Source organism: Leucoraja erinacea, chromosome 12, assembly GCF_028641065.1.
Source record: "Leucoraja erinacea ecotype New England chromosome 12, Leri_hhj_1, whole genome shotgun sequence".
Lineage (NCBI taxonomy): Eukaryota > Metazoa > Chordata > Chondrichthyes > Rajiformes > Rajidae > Leucoraja > Leucoraja erinaceus.
The window spans coordinates 333,433-352,577 of record NC_073388.1 but is presented as its reverse complement, the minus strand read 5'-3'; the positions used below and the strand labels follow the sequence as shown (position 1 = coordinate 352,577).

The 19,145-nt window shown below is 56.3% G+C and overlaps 1 protein-coding gene across 1 annotated transcript in view; it reads right to left on the bottom strand.

Annotated features, from left to right (window-relative positions):
- Window positions 1-794: 794 nt before the first annotated feature.
- plp1a (proteolipid protein 1a) overlaps window positions 795-19,145 on the bottom strand; it is a 20,641-nt gene continuing 2,290 nt past the window's right edge. Inside the window, exons 2-7 of the mRNA XM_055643420.1 lie at window positions 8,491-8,677; window positions 7,364-7,520; window positions 6,558-6,726; window positions 5,295-5,368; window positions 2,627-2,692; window positions 795-894 (exon numbers count right to left, since the gene is read on the bottom strand). Of these exons, the coding sequence (XP_055499395.1) occupies window positions 814-894; window positions 2,627-2,692; window positions 5,295-5,368; window positions 6,558-6,726; window positions 7,364-7,520; window positions 8,491-8,677 (734 nt within the window). The 3' untranslated portion in view covers window positions 795-813. The remainder of the gene's footprint in view (window positions 895-2,626; window positions 2,693-5,294; window positions 5,369-6,557; window positions 6,727-7,363; window positions 7,521-8,490; window positions 8,678-19,145) is intronic.

Genomic DNA, 19,145 nt, shown 5'->3' with positions numbered 1-19,145 from the left:
ACAAGAACCAAAGGACTTAGGATGAAGGTGAGAGAGGAAAGATTTATGAGGAACCTGAGGGGCATCGTTTTCACACAGAGGATGATGGATGGTGGGCCATCTTGGCTGGCATGGATGAGTTAGGCCCTGGAACTATAATCATGACAGCAACACAAAGCACAGATTTGTCATCAGCTCTCGCCATGCCCATGGCTTTATTATCAGTAGTGACCAGGGGTCACCGTGGTGATAGACAGGTTAATCTGGTCAGAAAGCAGAATCCACCATCATGTACAAAGCACATTTACCAATAACTAGTCCGACATTCTGTCGTCATGCTTGTCTCTGCATTGTGTTAGAATGTACAGGGTTCTTGTTTTAATATTACACCAGTGGTTAGAAGTTCTCCATTGTTAGAGGCAAGGTGTCTACTCCAGTGTCCCGAGTGAGTGGAGTTACAGGAACCATGGTGTTAGGCCGCACATCAGACAGCAGGAAGCACCACACAGAGCAGAGAGCTTTCCCCATTACGTTGTGCAGAGGAGGGGGGGGGTGCAGGCAGGGGGGGGTGCAGTGGGGGGGGGCAGTGAGGGGGGGGTGGGGTGGGGGGGGGGCAGTGAGGGGGGAGGGGGGGCAGTGGGGGGGGGGGAGGGGGGCAGCAGTGGGGGGGGGGGTGTGGGGGGGCAGTGAGGGGGGGGGGGGCAGTGTGAGGGGGGGGGGGGGGGGGGGGGGGGGGGGGGGGGGCAGTGAGGGGGGGGGGGGGGGGCAGTGAGGGGGGGGAGGGGGGACAGTGGGGGGGGCAGTGAGGGGGGGGGGGGGGGGGTGCAGGCGGTTTTAGAACTTGGTGCAACAGTTGGTCCGGCTGAGAAACTTCAGAACAGCGTAGTTATAGGTGGAGGCCATCATGTATGTGAGCTGTGTGGGGGGGGGTGGGGGTGGGGGGGTGGGGTGGGGGGGGGAGGGGTGGGGGAGGGGGGGGGTGGGGGGAGGGGGGGGGGGGGGGGGGGTGTGGGGGGAGGGGTGGGTGTGAAGAGTGGGGGAGGGGGAGGGAATTGTGGGGGGGGGGGGAGGTGTGGGGTGGGGGTGGGGGTGGGGTGGGAGGTGGGGGTGAGGAGAGGGTGGGGGGAGGGTTGGGGGGGGGTTTGGGGGGTGAGGAGTGGGTGGGGAGGGTGGGGTGGGGGAGGGTGGGGGTGAGAGAGGGTGGGGGGGTGGGGGTGGGTGTGGGTGGGGGTGAGGAGAGGGGGGAGGAGTGAGTTGTGGGGTGGGGTTGGGGGGGGGGGGGGGGTGGGGGAGAGGGTGGGGGGTGAGGGGGGGGGTGGGGTGGGTGGGGGGGGGTGTGGGGGTGTGGGGTGGGGGTGGGGGTGGGTGTGGGGGGGAGGGGAGGGGGGGTGGGGGTGGTGTGGGTGGGGGGTGGGGTGGGGTGGGGGTTGGGTGGGGGTGGGGGTGGGGGGGGTGGGGGTGGGGAGGGGAGGGTGGGGGTGGGGGTGTGGGGGGGGGGGGAGAGAGTGGTTGGAAGGAAAATAAATAAAACATGTTAAAGTTTGTGAAACCCAATGCAACCAACTCAAGGGCAACAATTCAAAGTCACAGAGCACATAAACAGGCCGCTCAGCCCATCTAGGCACCTCTACCTATCCCATTCACCAACCTTCTCCCTCGGTGGTTCAAGTCTAGTTGCAGATTTGCTGTAAGTGTCTCTGGGAAAAAGGCTGTGACTGTCTACCCCATCGCATGCCTCCACCGCAACCTGCGATGCTGAGAAAACAATCCCCAGTGTGTCCGACCCCTCCCTGTGGCCACGACCCTCGAGGAACATTGGAACAGCTGCGATCACAGAATGGTGGGGTAGGATGGAGGGGCCGAGCGGCTTTCTCCTGCAGACTTGTGGCTCTGGTGTGACGAGTGTTGCTGTACACTTGGATTCAGCCCGTCCATACTGCGGGAAACTCCACCACAGCCACGCGGACCTTCCCATCCCCCTCAAACCCCTCACCGCCCCCCTCCATCTCCCCCTCCTTCCACCCCCTCCCCCTCCCCCACTCCCTCCCCACCACCGCACTCCCCCCCCCTTCCCCCCCCCTCCCCCCCTCTCCCCCTCCCCACCACCCCGCACTTCTCCTTCCCCTCCCCACCCCTCCCCTTTCCTCTCCCCTCCCTCTCCCCCACCCCCCACCTCCCCCCCACTCTCCCCCTCCCCCCTCCCCCCCCCCCCCGCCCCACATCCCTCCCCCCCTCCCCTCCCCCCCCCCCCCCCATATCACCCACCCCACCCCCCCCCCCACTCTTCCTTCCCCCCCCCCAACCCCCCCCTCTCTCCCCCCACCTCCACACTCTCCCCCCCTCACCCTCCCCCCTCCCTCTCCCTTCCCCCACCCACCCAGCTTCCCCACCCCTCTCCCTCCCCCTCCTCCCCCACACCCACCCCACCCCCCCACCCCCCCACTCTCCTTCCCCCCCCTCCCCCCCTCCCTTCCTCTCCCCTCCCTCCACCCTCCCCCATCCCCCTCTCCCCCCCCCACCCCCCCCCCCCCCCCTCTCCACCCCCCTCCCCTTCCCCCTCCCCCACCCCCCCACTCTCCTTCCCCTTCCCCCCCTCCTCTCTCCCCCCCCCACCACCACCACAGTGCATCTCCCTGCTGCAACTTACCAATGCAATGACTGTAGCTGCAGCTCCTGCGAAGGTTGCAATGAAGAGGTGATAGGTCAACTCCAACTGCATCAAAACACAGACACACCACTCAATGTCCAATGAATGGAACAAAACACCACACTCAGTGAGAGGAACATCCATCACTAACTGTCTCTTCCATTCAGAGAGTTAGGGACACAGAAACATAGATGCAGGAAGAGGCCATTCGGCCCTTCGAGCTAGAACCCCCACTTAATGGCTGATGATCCACAATCAGTACCACGTTCCTGCCTTCTCCCCATATCCCTGGATTCTGTTAGCCCCAAGAGCTAAGTCTAACTCCCTCTTGAAAACATCCAGTGACTTGGCCTCCACCACCTTCTGTGGCAGAGAATTCCACAGATTCACAACTCTCTGGGTGAAGAAGGCGTTTCCTCATCTCAGTCCTAAATGGCCGACCCCTTATTCTTACACTGTGTGACCCTTGGTTCTGGACTCCCCCGACACCGGGAACATGTTTCCTGCATCAACACATCTTGCAGGTCCTACTGGTGCAGGTAGATCTGCTATAACACGATTGGATATAATGCGATTTCAATCAGAAACCACAGAACATCTTTAAAAGTTTACTTTGGATAACGAGAGGCAGAAAAAAAGCCGTCTTGGATTAAACAGCATCAGTGGAGAAAAATAACTGTTTCCATGTGACCTCCCTGCCGTAATCAGACACCATTGTCTATTGAGACACAGTATAAGTGGCACTGCTGGAACCCATAGCAGCAATCACTGCCATTGATAAGTGCAATCAATCTATTAAACTGGGTTACACGCAGACTTCACCAATTTTAGCTTGCAGTAACAAAACTAAACATATTTCTATTGATATCATTATTTCTCAAAATCCTCTGTAGCCCCCAGCCCCCTCCCCTCAGTAGCCCCCTCCCCTCTGTAGCCCCCAGCCCCTCCCCTCAGTAGCCCCCTTCCCTCAGTAGCCCCCCTCCCCTCTGTAGCCCCCAGCCCCTCCCCCTCTGTAGCCCCAGCCCCCCTCCCCTGTAGACCCCTTCCACTGTAGCCCCCTCCCCTATAGACCCCTTCCACTGTAGCCCCCTCCCCTCTGTAGGCGCCAGCCCCCTCCCCTCTGTAACCCCTTCCACTGTAGCCCCCTCCCCTATAGACCCCTTCCACTGTAGCCCCCTCCCCTCTGTAGCCCCCTCCCCTGTAGCCCCAGCCCCCTCCCCTGTAGACCCCTTCCACTGTAGCCCCCTCCCCTCTGTAGCCCCTTCCACTGTAGCCCCCGCCCCTCTGTAGGCGCCAGCCCCCTCCGGCTCTGTAGCCCCATTCCACTGTAGCCCCCTCCCCTGTTAGAGACCCCTCCCCTCTGTAGCCCCTCCCCTGGTAGCCCCCTCCCCTGTAGCCCCCAGCCCCTCCCCTGTAGCCCCCCTCCCCTGTAGCCCCCTCCCCCCCAGCCCCCTCCCCTGTAGCCCCTCCCCTGTAGCCCCCCAGCCCCTCCCCTGTAGCCCCTCCCCTGTAGCCCCCAGCCCCTCCCCCTGTTAGCCCCTCCCCTGTAGCCCCCAGCCCCCTCCCCTGTAGCCCCCCTCCCCTGTAGCCCCCAGCCCCTCCCCTGTAGCCCCTCCCCTGTAGCCCCTCCCCCTGTAGCCCCCAGCCCCCTCCCCTGTAGCCCCCTAGTCCCCTGTAGCCCCCTCCCCTGTAGCCCCCAGCCCCTCCCCTCTGTAGCCCCCTCCCCTCTGTAGCCCCCTCCCCTCCCCTGTAGCCCCCAGCCCTCTGTAGCTGAAGGGCCAGTTGCCACACTGAATCTTTAAATCAACCCCAACTCCGTGTGTCCACAACAGATGGAGTGCCGAGTGCAGCTGCTGCTCTGCTCCACCCCACTCCCTTTGAGAAGTTGCCCCAAAGCCGAGGTACGTGGGATCGAGCAGGGATAAGAGTTTAACTCCCCTACTCACAACGCACGGTGGTGCAGCGGGTAGAGCTGCTGCCTCACAGCGCCAGAGACCTGGGATCATTGCTGACTACGGGCGCTGTCTGTACGGAGTTTGCACGTTCTCCCCCTGACCTGCGTGGGTTTTCTCCGGGTGCTCCGGTTTCTCCCCACACTCCAAAATGCGTACAGGTTTGTAGGTTAGTCGGCATCGTACAAATGTGTAAATGTAAAATTGTCCCAGTCTGGTCTTGGATAGTGTTAATGTGCGGGGATTGCTGGACGGGACGGACTCGGTTAGACGGAGGGGACTAAGCTAGACGGAGCAGACCCGGCTGGACGGAGCGGACCCGGCTGGACTGGGGGGGGAGGGGGCGGGACTCGGCTAGACGGAGCGGACTCGGCTAGACGGGGGGGGGAGGGACTCGGCTGGACAGAGCGGACTCGGGCTAGACGGAGCGGACTCGGCTGGACGGGGGGGGGGGGGAGACTCCGCTGGACCGGGGGGGGGAGGACTCGGCTAGACGGAGCGGACTCGGCTAGACAGAGCGGACTCGGCTAGACGGAGCGGACTCAGTGGGCCGAAGGACCTGTTTCCGCGCTGTATCTCTAAACTAGACTAAAAAGTTGGCCCAAAGCCTTGGTCCAAACAGGGGGGGTGGGGAGAGGGAGGGAGAGTTTAACTCTCCGTGTATATATGTGACACGCCTGGGTGTGGGAGTGATCACAGTTTGGGCCAACACTTACATCAGACGTGTTGCAGACAACGGCCAGGTTTGCCCCACAGATCTTCCCAGGGCTGGCGTTCCAGGGCAGGATCCCTGCAGCAGGAGAGGAGGCAGTGTTAACTAACACCAGCTGGACACATCACCCAGCAATTATTTAGTGGCTGGTAGCTCTGTAGGAAGACTAAACCATCTTGGCAATGTGATGAGGCAAAGACCACCCATGTGTGTGTGTGTGTGTGTGTGTGTGTGTGTGTGTGTGTGTGTGTGTGTGTGTGTGTGTGTGTGTGTGTGTGTGTGTGTGTGTGTGTGTGTGTGTGTGTGTGTGTGTGCGTGTGTGTTGCGGGTGGGTGTGTGCGGGTGTGTGTGCGGGTGTGTGTGTGTGGGTGTGTGTGCGTGTGTGTGTGTACGTGTGTGTGTGTGTGTGTGTGTGTGCGTGTGTGCGTGTGTGTGTGTGTGTGTGGGTGTGTGTGTGTGCGTGTGGTTTATCATCATTCCTTACAATGCCGTGTACGACAGTGATCGCAACTTCTACTGAAGTGTGGATGGCCGTTGGCTCGCTAGAAGCTCATCCACCCTTTGACAGGTCTTGTTCTTGGTCCTGCTGGGGGTCCACAGCCCCCTCCTCACCTGGCAAACCAGGTGGGGGAGATGGTTTAGTCGCTGACTATTTGACCATGGAGCGGGTAGCATGGGATTACACGGTACCCGTGGTGGGGGGGGGGGGAACTCCCCCAGACCCAACCTGACCAACACCCACCCACGCCCACATCAACAACATCACATCCAATCTTACTCCAGCTCATCTCAAACCCCAACTCCACACAGATATCAGCCCCAAAATGAACCTCAGGTGCTGGGTGTGTGGAACTAGTGGCCACAGGAGATAGTTGAGCCAGCTACGAGAACGACATCTCAAGGACATTTGGTGGAGAAATACATGGGTTGGAGTCTTCGAAACAGAGCACGGAAACAGGCCCTTCAGCCCAACTTGCCCATGCCAACCCACATGCCCCATAGAGGGATACGGGCAGGTTCATAAACTCAAGGAGCAGAGTTAGGCCATTCATCCCATCAAGTCTACTCTGCCATTCATTCATGGCAGATCTATCTTTACCTAGCGACCCCATTCTCCTGCCTTTGCCCCAAAGCCCCTGCCAGATGGGACAGGTGTAGATGGGGCACGTGGGTGGGCATGGATGAGATGGGCTGAAGGGCCTGTGGCCGTGCGGTGTGACTCTGTGGCGCTGGAGATCGGGCGCTGCCGGTGGGTTGTGGTCCGTACCGTACTGCCGGACATCGACGCACACATCCTCGAAGCCGGTCCCATTCTCCGTCACCCGCTTGACCGTCTGGCACGCTGACCACATGGTGAAGTAAACGTAGACGGGCAGCGCAGAGAGGGCAAAGACCGCCATCCACACCACCATCACTCCGTGGGTCAGCAAGATGAACTGTGGGGACAGCAGAGGTCAGCAACAGGTCATGGAGACCCTCAATGTGGGGGGGAGGGGGAGAGGGGACAGAGAGGGGGGGCAGGCAGAGAGGGGGGGGCAGAGAGGGGGGGGCAGAGAGGGGGGGGCAGAGAGGGGGGGGACAGAGAGGGGGGGACAGAGAGGGGGGGGGAGGACAGAGAGGGGGGGGGCAGAGGGGGGGGGGGCAGAGAGGGGGGGGGGCAGAGAGGGGGGGGGCAGAGGGGGGGGGCAGAGAGAGGGGGGGGACAGAGAGGGGGGGGGGACAGAGGGAGGGGAGACAGAGAGGGAGGAGCAGAGAGGGGGGGGGACAGAGAGGGGGGGGACAGAGAGGGGGGGGGACAGAGAGGGGGGGGACAGAGAGGGGGGGGGACAGAGAGGGGGGGGGAGACAGAGAGGGGGGGGGGACAGAGAGGGGGGGGGGAGGGGGGGGACAGAGAGGGGGGGAAGAGAGAGGGGGGGGACAGGGAGGGGGGGGTCAGAGGGTAAGGGGGGGTTTGAACGAAGGGAGAAGAGAGGTCAGTGGGGGGGTGGGGGACAGGGTATGAGGGTGGGTGGGGGTGAGGTGAGGGTGGGGGTCAGGGTGGGGTCGGGGGTGGGGTCAGGGTGGGGGACTCACAGTGGCGCTGACACACCGGCCACACATGGTGGTCCTGAACTCTCCAAAGAGGGCCTTGACGGCACTGGTGGTGTAGAATCCCTCGGCCAGGAGCAACACTCCGTACAGGAAGAAGAAGGAGGCCGTTCCATAGATGACGTACTGGAAGACCTGAACCCTGGGGGGCAGCACAGAGCAACGGTCAAGTCTGGGGAGGTCACGCCCTGTAGAGACGGGGTCACCAGGGCTCGAGGTCACCTGGGCTCGGGGTCACCAGGGGGTCGGGGTCACCGGGGGGTCGGGGTCACCGGGGGGTCGGGGTCACCAGGGATCTGCTGCTGGATCAGTGCCAGTGATGTTTACCCCACACCCCCTGTTATAGACCACCCTCATTGTGCCAGGGGTTACGGGCAGCTGCAACATTACCCCGTCCCTGCCCACTGGCCATCTCCACACAAGGACCTCCCCGTCATTGCTTCTCCCCACTCCCGTCCGGCACAAGGTACAGAAGCTTGAAAGCTCGCACCACCAGACTCAGGAACAGCTTCACTCTATCTGGGTACAAGTGGCAATAATGAACTGAACTATAGTTAAGGCGAGAGGGGAGAGGTTTAACAGGACTTGTGGGTCAATATTTTCACTCGGGGGGGGGGGGGGGGAGATGGTCTGTAGACGGAATGTGAGCGGCCAGAAGAAACTATTGGTGGGTGAAAATACTGACTTTTAGCAGACTTTTGTAAGGAGACACGGATGGGAAGGGTAGTGTGGGACGTGGGCCTAATGCAGGCAGGTGGGTCAACGTGGACAAGATGGTGGCCCATTGAGTCCACGCCAGCCGTCGGGCAACTGTTCACACTAGACTCTGTGACTCTCTCATCCACCCCTTACACACTAGGGGCAATTTACACAAGTCCAGTTCACCAACAATGTGGGAGGAAGCCAGAGCACCTGCAGGAAACCCACGCGGTCACAGGGAGAACGTGCAAACTCCACACAGACAGCAGGTCAGGATGGAACCGGGCGGGGTCTGTGGTGTGGTGAAGCAGCAGTAGCATTGCCCACCGTGCCACCGTGCCGCCCACACGTGGCAACTGAACGTCAGACTCAACGCGAGTGTTGGTGCGTGGTGAAGGGGCCAACATACTCACAGGGTCACCAGGAGGGCGTAGTCCATAAAGTTCTGGGAAAAGTGCTGCTCAATCAGCTTCTCTGTGCCCGCCAGTGCCTCATGCCCACAGCCGCAGAACACAGCCACCCCCACGAAGCACAACATGGTGGCAATGAGAGACGCAAAGGGCACGCCCCTGAGGCAGCGCACACAGCACTCGGAGCAACCTGCGGGCACAACAGAGGCAGTGATACAGGGAGCGATATCCCACCCCTACACCCCCCCCCCCTCCCCCCCCAGTACAGGTGTGGTACAGGTGTAGTACAGGTGTGGTACAGGTGTAGTACAGGTGTAGTACAGGTGTAGTACAGGTGTAGTACAGGCAGAGCACACAGCACTCGGAGCAACCTGCGGGCACAACAGAGGCAGTGATACCGAGAGCGATATCCCACCCCTTCCCCCCCCCCTCCACCCCCATACACACAAGGTGGTGATTCAGGGAACAATATCTCACCCCCCACCCCCAGTACAGGCAGTGATACAGGGAACAGTATCTCACCCAACCACCCATCTGTGCCTAAACATACCCACTGACTTGTGGCCTCCACAGCCGTCTGTGGCAAAGAATTCCACAGATTCACCACCCTCTGACTGAAGAAATTCTTCCACATCTCCTTCCTAAAGGAACATCATTTCTCCCACTAGTGGAAACATCCTCTCCACATCCACTCTATCCAAGCCTTTCACAATTCTGTACATGTCAATGATGTCCCCACTCAGAGGCACAACCCAAGACCCCCTACTCATCTCCGGCGAACCCATATCCACCACTGACTCATTCAAATTTCTTGGCACTCACAAAGGCAATTCCCTCAAATGGAAAACCAACTCAGATCACATTTATAAAAAAGCCAACCAAAGACTCTTCTTTCTCCGCCAGCTCAAGAAGTTCAGAGTGAGGAAACATCTCCTAATCCGTTTTTACACAGCCATCATCCAAAGCATGCTCACTTCATCAATAACAGTTTGGTACAGCAGTTTAGACACTCACTCCCGTAATAAACTACAGCGCATTGTTAACAAAGCATCCAAAATCATCAGCACCCCCCTCCCATCAATAGAATCACTCAATCTCAAACGGACCGTGTCAAGGGTGAAGAAAATGATTTCTGATCCCTCCCACCCAGCTCACCACATCTTCCACCTGTTGCCCTCAGGGAGGAGCTACAGCTCACTGCCCGCCAAAACATCACCATTCAAAAACAGTGCCTACCCATATGCAATTCCAACTCTGAACACTCTATGATAATATCACAAAGCCACCCCGTGCATGTACTGTATACTGTATGTTGTCTGTTTGTTATGTTATGTTATGTTCTGTTTACTGTGTTCTGTACCACAAACTGTAAGTCTGCATGACTGGAATCAACTTATTGTGTGAAATCCTGTACTGGACATGAATTCCACCAGCTTGACTGTGTGGTCATTAAATAATCTTGAATCTTGATCTCATTCTTCTAAACTCCAGCGAGTACAGGCCCAGTGCCGACAAAATACTCATCATACGTTACCCTGCTCATTGCTGGGGTCATTCTTGTAAACCTCCTCTGGACCCTCTCCAGAGCCGGCACATCCTTCCTCAGATATGGTGCCCAAAATTGCTCACAATATTACAAATGCGGCCTGGCCAGCGCCTTGGAGAGCCTCACCATTACATCCCTGTTTGTGTGTACAAGCCCTCGTGAAATACATGTCCTTGCTGTCACTCCACCCTTGCTCACCTCCAATCCTACACCCCTGTCCCACACATCACAACTTCAAGACTTCTACAATTTTCCAGTTTTAAACAGTAATCAACAAAAACAGGGCAAGGAATGGGAATGTATTTTGTGTAAGAGGGAAACAAAGCCTGTGTGTCCACCACTGGTGTGGCCCATGCATTGTCCTGCAGGGTCATTGTTGGCAAGCTGGTGATGGAGCAGAGACTAATGACTGGACAGTGTGTGTGAGACAGGACCCGGGTCTGGGACATCACAAGCAACTGGACACTGGAGGAACGGTCCACAACTTGGTGTCCATTTATTTACAGATCTCACTCAAAGCAAAACATTGCCAAAAGTTATTTTAAAAATCATGACAAACCCCCCCCCCCCCCCCATGCCCCCGTGCCCCCCCCCCCCCCCCCCCCCCCTACAGACATAGCAACCTTACTTCATGCCAGAGTCATGCCTGGACAACATGGACCTCTTCCCACGCCTCCACACTCACTCAACAATGTCCGACATGGATGAGGAAGTTGACCAGTGTATCAGCACAGCTTTGAGCAATCTTGGTCAAGCACAACGTGAAGGTCACTGGGCTCCTGTAATCTGCACTACCTGCAGCAGGTATCTCGAACCACCCAACACTGCCCAATGGCCAGTCCACCAGGTGCTTCAACTCACACCAATGACACTAGTCACACTGCACGGAAACCCAGGCCCTTCAGCCCAACTCATCCATGCCGACCCAGATGACACATCTAAGCAAGTTTGACCCGTACCCCTCTAAACATCTCCGGTCCATCAGCCTGTCCAAGTGACTTTCAAAATGTTGTTATAGACAATATTAGGTGCAGGAGTAGAGGCCATTCGGCCCTTTGAACCAGCATCACCATTCAATGTGATCATGGCTGATCATCCCCAATCAGTACCCCGTTCCTGCCTTCTCCCCATATCCCCCTGACTCCACTATCTTTAAGAGCCCGATCTAGCTCTCTCTTGAAAGCATCCAGAGAACCGGCCTCCACCGCCCTCTGAGGCAGAGAATTCCACAGGCTCATCACTCTCTGTGAGAAAAAGTGTTTCCTCATCTCCGTTCTAAATGACTTACTCCTTATTCTTAATAGTCCCTGCCTCAACTACTGAGGGATTGTGTTACGAGATCATGAGGGGAATAGATTGGGTGAATGCACAGTCTTACTGAGTGTAGGGGAACCAATCATCAGAGGGCACAGGAGGGAAAGAGTTAACGTTCCCGGGCTGTGTGACTGTGTGTAACCAGCCTTGGCCAGCAGGTGGAGCTCACAAGCTGCTGACCAAATAAAATCTAGCCACACAGAGTGCTAGAGTAACTCAGCGGGTCAGGCAGCATCTGTGGAGAACATGGATAGGTGACGTTTCACAGAGTGCTGGAGTAACTCAGCGGGTGCAGCAGCATCTGTGGAGCTAAGGAAATAGGCAACGTTTCAGGCCGAAACCCGTAAGGGTTTCGGCCCAAAACGTTGCCTATTTCCAGAAGGATTTCGGCCCGAGACGTTGCCTATTTCCTTAGCTCCATAGATGCTGCTGCACCATAACTGAGTGGGTCAGGCAGCATCTGTGGAGAACATGGATAGGTGACGTTTCACAGAGTGCTGGAGTAACTCAGCAGGTCAGGCAGCATCTGTGGAGAACATGGATAGGTGACATTTCACAGAGTGCTGGAGTAACTCAGCGGGCCATTCAGCCCACTGAATGCAGGCTGGCCATCAATCACACTGCTGGCCATACGTGGGGTGTTGCTGTGAACCCACCTTCCCAACCGATCTAGATCTTGCTGCAAACTCAGCGGCGATTGGTGATGGCACGAAATAGCAGACGTGTCAACAATTCCCAGATCCCGGAGAAAAATAAATTAAATAGTTGAGGCAACACAACAGAGGCGGCACGGTGGTGCAGCGGGTAGAGTTGCTGCCTCACAGCACCAGAGACCCGGGTTCCATCCTGACTACGGGCGCTGTCTGTACGGAGTTTGTACCTTCTCCCCGTGACCACGTGGGTTTTCTCCAGGTGCTCCAGTTTCCTCCCACAGTCAAGACATACAGGTTTGTAGGTTTGGCATCAGTAAACAAAATTGTAAATTGTGGTTAGTGTGTGGGATAGTGCTAGTGTGCGGGGATCGCTGGTCGGCATGGACATGATGGGCCGAAGGGCCTGTTTCTGCACTGTTTCACTAAAGTCTAAAGTTTATAGTCAAATATAGCTCAGACTGGGTTAGGATGGCAGATAATCTTTCCTGGAGAAACCAGTGAGCAGGATTTATATAACAATTCAGTACACGCCTTCACTTCACCATTACTGGGCCGAGCTTTGTAAAGACCAGGGTTTAGAGTTATATATAAAGTTAATTGCCCCCGATGGCTCAGCACTTCAACTCCCCCTCCCATTCCTAATCCGACCTTTCCGTCCTGGGCCTCCTCCATGGCCAGAGTGAGTCCCACCGTATATTGGAGGAGCAGCATCTCATATTTCCCTTGGGTAGTTTACACCCCAGCGGTATGAACATTGACTTCTCCAATTTCCTGCTTTCCGACCCCCCCCCTTCCCAGCTCTCCCAAAGCCCACTGTCTCTGCCTCTTTCTCTCCTCACCCCGCCCCCCCCCACCCTCCCATCAGTCTGAAGAAGGGTCTCGACCCGAAACGTCACCTATTTCCTTCGCTCCATGGATGCTGCCTCACCCGCTGAGTTTCTCCAGTGTTGTCTACCTTTAAATCAAACTAGCCGTGTACAAACAGTAGGATTATCTGACCAAGTCTGATCACCATATGCAAGGTATTGATGAGGCCACATTCACCGTGGTGGTGGTCAGTCTTGGTCACTCTGGCATATGTCGCTGCCATAAGGCTGGCAGTATCATCAAAGACCCACACCATCCTGGCCACACACTCATCTCCCTGCTACCTTCAGGTAGAAGGTACAGGAGCTTGAAGACTGCAACAACCAGGTTCAGGAATAGCTACTTCCCCACAGCCATCAGGCTATTAAACCTGGCTCGGACAAAACTCTGATTATTAATAACCATTTTCTGTTATTTGCACTTTATCAGTTTATTTATTCATGTGTGTATATATTTATATCATGGTATATGGACACACTGATCTGTTCTGTAGTAAATGCCTACTATGTTCTGTGTGCTTCAACAAAGCAAGAATTTCATTGTCCTTGAAGGGTGTTGCTACATTGGAGAGAGAGCAGGGAAGATTTACAAGAGTGTTGCCTGGACACGAGGGACTGAGCTATAGGGAGAGGTTGTGGAGGCTTGGAGCACAGGAGGGTGAGGGATGATCTTATAGAGGTGTATAAAATCATGAGGGTGAATGCACAGAGTCTCTTGCCCAGAGTTGGGGACATAAACAAGCACATACTTGTAAAGGTGAGGGGGGGGGGACGAGGGGCAACTTTTCCACACAGAGGGTGTGGGTGCATGGAACGAGCTGCTGGAGGAGGTAGTTGAGGCCGGGACTGTGGCAGCATTTTGGACAGGGACATGGACAGGAAACGTATTCTGGTCGGCATGGAGGAGTTGGGCCGAAGGGCCTGTTTCCGTGCAGTGCGACCATGATCAATGTGATTGTGAAAAGTCAACAAACAGTAGAGAAATAAAGGGCAATTGCTGGAAATCTAAACTAAAATGTGAAAGCTGGGGGTGAAAGGCAGGCCAGACAGCAGATACAACGTTACTGTGGAGATACGGTAAAGACTCCTGTCACAGACTGCTCTTCTTCCCACAGCCCAAAGACATACGGGTTTGTAGGTCATGGCCCTAGTGTGTAGGGAATGGCGGAGAGAGTGGGAATAGCACGGATCAGCGTGTGTAAGAAAGAACTGCAGATGCTGGTTTAAATCAGTGGTAGACACAAAATGCTGGAGTAACTCAGTGGGTGAGGCAGCATCTCTGGAGCGAAGGAATGGGTGACGTTTCGGGTCGAGACCCTTCTTCAGATATGTTAGGGGAGGGGGCGGGACAGAGATAGAATGTTGGCGAACACAGTAAGACTGGAAAATGTGGCCAGTGGTGGGATCCCATTGGAGGTGGCGAAAATGTTGGAAAATTTATATTATGGAATTAGTGTGAACGGGTGATCAGTGGTTGGCATGGACTCGATGGGCTGAAGGGCCTGTTTCCACGCTGTGTTTTTCAACCAATCAATTTCAATGAATGAATGAAAGAATGAAAGAAACTTTAAAGACTAGGTGGTCACGGTGGTGCAGCGGGTAGAGCTGCTGCCTCCCAGCCCCAGAGACCCGGGTTCGATCCTGACTACGGGTGCTGCCTGTACGGGGTTTGTACATTCTCACTGTGACCGCATCGGTTTTTTCCGGGCGCTCCGGCTTCCTCCCACAATCCAAAGCGTGCAGGTTTGCAGGTTAATTTGCTTTGGTAAAAATTGTAAATTGTCCCTAGTGTGTGTTGGATCGTGTTAGTGTGCGGGGATCGCTGGTTGGCACGGACTCGATGGGCTGAAGGGCCTGTTTCTGTGGTGTATTTCTACACTACACTAGTGTACGGGATGATCGGTGGTCGAGTACGGGCACGATGGGCCGAAGGGCCTGTTTTCACGGTGTATCTCTACACTAGTGTACGGGATGCTCGCTGGTTGGCATGGAATCGATGGGCTGAGGGGCCTGTTTTCACGGTGTATCTCTAAAGAGGGGAGGGGAAGTGCTGTGATACTGTGGCCCCCTGCACTGAGCTGGCTGGGTGGATGTTCATGGCCCAACTTGGTGGGACAAGGCAGTGAGGTGGAGGGGAGGGGAAGTGCTGTGATACTGTGGCCCCCTGCACTGAGCTGGCTGGGTGGATGTTCATGGCCCAAGCTCCAGGCAGGCTGAGTGGAAGAGGTTAAGTGAATGGGAACAATGAGCGGTGTGGAGGCGAGCGGGCGGACGGGGCAGGGACTGAGCACGGCTCTGTTGGCCAGAATAAACAATGGGCCATGAGAGGGGGGGGGGGGGGGGGCATCAACAAAGGAGCCATTCAACAGTGGCCAAGGCTACAGCTCATTGAGAGATGGACAGAGGCAACGTGAGGCTCTGCACAGTACCAGCCACCGCCTCACCCAGTCACGGGGCGAGTGGGGACGGGGACAGGGGGTGGGCACCCCAGCAAGGACACAGTCCCCCCCCCCCTCACCACGCTGCTTCCCATCCAATCCCCCTGCTGGGGTCCACACCAGGAGACCCCCCCCCCACCAATCCCCCTGCTGGGGTCCACACCAGGAGACCCCCACTCACTCACGGCAACTGCAGCTCGCTCCCATGTCCCACTGCCCCCCCCCTAAACGTTATTGACTTATCATGTATGTGTACACTGTGAATGGATGGATTGTAATCATATATTGTCTTTGTGCTGACTGGTACCTTGATACACGTGACAAACCGAACTGTACTTGGCTGATTGGTGTTCTATCCAGACACTGCCTGGCAGGCTGGCTATTTCTAGCATTCATAGAATATAGAACAAGAAGAGGCCCTTCAGCCCACAATGTCTGTGCCAAATGTGACATTGAGTTCAACTAATCTGCACTCGATTCATCCCCCAACCTAAAAGCCTCGTAAACGCCCCCATGGTAACTGCCTCCACCGCCACCCCTGGTTCCAAGTCCCCACCACCACCCTCTGTGCCCACACATCTCCGCTAAACATTGTCTCGCCATCTTAATGCTGTGCCCTCTAGCAGTTGATGTTCCCACTCTGGGTAAAGAGTTCTCAATCCACTATCTACACCTCTGATAACCTTACCCACCTGTAACAAGTATCCCCAAAACCGTCAGCGTTAGAGTTAACAGTCCAAGTCTGTGCAACCTCTCCCTGTAGCTGATAGCCCCAAATGCAGGCTCGAGGGGCCGAAGGGCCTACACCTATTGTCCTTAATGCCGGCATCATTCCCATCCTCCACTGCGCAGTCTCTCAGTCCAAGATCTGTGTGTGCTTCCCCTCATCTCCACATCTTGGACCTCTCCCTCAGAAACCACCTGGAGTCAGAAACAGGCCCTTCGGCCCACCATGTCCGTGCTGCCCACGGTTTACTAGCCACATGCACCAAGCTAGTCTCCAGATATCTGTGAGATGCGAGTCTGTCTCCACCACCCCCTCACTCCACCACCTTCTGGGGGAAAGAAAGCTCCTCTGGGCCCCTCTAATCTTCTTCCCCCACCCTGTAGTCCTCAGATATTTCTGCCCTGGGGAAAGGTTCCTACTGTCTACCGTATCCATGCCCATCCTGTACAGTACCATAGACTGAGGGAAGCCACAGATCTACGGGCTGAAGGGCACACAGCACAACAGCAGTGGAGCTGGGCTCCCCATCACCAGCTTCTCACTGGGTGTCAGGAGCTCGCTCCTTGCTCAACTCTCCCCCTTCAGAGGCTGGCTGGCTGGCTGCCCTGTTGGATTGCCCCACTGTTTACAGTAGTGCTTCACACACTCAGAACCTGATATTACCCCCACCTCTCCCACTGGGACTGTCCCAGAGACACAGAGAGAGAGAGACACAGGGAGAGAGACACAGGGAGACACACAGAGAGACAGAGAGAGAGACAGAGAGAGAGACAGAGAGAGAGACACACACACACACACACACACACACACACACACACAGAGTGAAAACAGGCCCTTCGGCCCAACCCGCCCACACTGGCCAACAAGGTCCCATCTACACTAGTCCCACTTGCCTGCGCTTGGCCCACACCCCTCCAAACCTGTCCTATCCATGTACCTGTCTAACTGTTTCTTCAACGTTGGGATAGTCCCGGCCTCAACTACCTCCTCTGGCAGCTTGTTCCATACACCCACCACCCTCTGTGTGGAAATGTTTCCCCTCAGATTCCTATTAAATCTTTTCCCCTTCACCTTGAACCTTTGTCCTCTGGTCCTCAATTCCCCTACTCTGGGCAAGAGACTCTGTACATCTACCCGATCTATTCCTCTCATGATTTTCTACACCTCTATCAGATTCCCCCTCATCCTCCTGCGCTCCATGGAATAGAGACCCAGCCTGCTCAACCTCTCCCTATAGCTCACACCCTCTAGTCCTGGCAACATCCTCGTGAATCTTCTCTGAACCCTTTCAAGTTTGTGAATGACAGGGAACATGGATCAGTACAGCACAGGGAGAGGCCCTTGGGCCCACAATGTCCGTGCCAAACATGGTTAAACCAATCTCATCTGCCGGTGTGTGATCCTTGTCCCTCCATTCCCTGCATATCCATGTTTCTGTCCAAAAGCCCCTTAAACACCACAGCCGTATCTGCCCCCACCCCCACCCCACCCCCCACCCCCACCCCCACCCCCACCCCCCCCCCAACCCCCCCCACCCCCCAGCCCCACCCCACCCCACCCCCCCCAACCCCACCCCACCCCACCCCTGGCAGTGCGTTCCAGGCACCCACCACCCTCTGTGTAAAATACGTGCCCCGTACATCACCATGAATCTTTGCCCCTCTCATCTTGTAGCTACGCCCTCTAGTTAGACATACCCTCCCTGGGGGAAAGGTTGTGACTCTCTACCCCATCTATGCCTCAGATGCCATCTCTGCCAACTATGCCAAGGGTGGTTCAGAGAGCAGACTCGATGTAACTGTCCTCCAATCCCTGGTCTTTCCCATTGGTCGAGCCACTGCCCCACAGTGCCAGAGACAAGAGCTCGGTCCTGGCCTCAGGTGCTGTCTGTGTGGAGTGTGCACGCTCTCCCTGGTGTTTCCCAAAGGCGTGAGGGTGGGTGGTTAAGGCCCCCATTCTGACAAGTGGCACAGAATTACCCTGGAGGTTCATGGGCACTTGGGAGAGGAGATGTGGGCGGGGGGGGGGATACTCTGGGAGCTAGCACAGGAGCGATGGGCCAAACAACCTCTTAGTTTCGAGATACAGTGTGGAAACAGGCCCTTCAGCCCACCGAGTCCGTGCTGATCAGCAATCATCCTGCACACTAGTTGGGCGGAAACTGGAGCACCCGGAGAAAACCCACGCTGTCACAGAGAGAAGTGCAAACTCCACACAGACAGCACCTGGTTCTCTGGCGCGGTGAGGCAGCAACTCTACCGCTGCGCCACTGTGCAGCCTTCAATGTGATGGAGAGCCACAAGTCCATTGGCATCTACAGATAACCTGAACTGTTTGCAGGACAGGGGTTTGGGAATGAGCATTGGTTTAATCTCCCCTTCCTGACACTCACTGTGAACAGGGCAAGTGCTTACATCATCACAACAACTCAATGAAAGAACGGCCAGGATTTGCATTAATTGCTGCAAAAGCTCAGCTTGTGTTCCAGGAAAACCTGTGGAACGGGAATCTCTGCAAGGGTGAGGTTTGCTGACGGTAACTAGGACAGTGAACTCTCCCTCTCTCCCACCCTCCCACCCTCCCTCTCTCCCACCAACTCTCCCTGCCACCCACCAACAGAATGAGGTGTGACAGTGAGCCTGCAGCTTGGTGGGTATTATCTCAGCGAGGGTTTGGCCAAACAAGGATGGCTTTCTCTGGAAGGTTGGAGGTTGCGGGGAGATGGGACACACGTTCATGTACAAGAAGGGACGGAGCTGGCTGTACCTCCAGAGAAGGCTCTACACCTTCAACATCTGCAGTGAGATGCTGCAGATGTTCCACCAATGGCCAGTGTCATCATCTTCACTGCCGTGTGCTGGGGCATTAGGGCAAAGGCCACGGACCCCAACACGATCAACAAACTCATCAGGAAGGCCGGCTCCATCCTGGGGTGGAGTTGGATTTATGGGAGGTGGGTCTTGGAGGGGAGGATGCTCCTCAAACTGTGGAGCATCCTGGACAATACAGCTCACCCCATTCATAACACACTGGGCAACCTGAGGAGCACCTTCAGCAACAGACTGGTCCCACCAAGATGCAGCACAGAACGCCACAGGAGATCCTTCTTCCCTG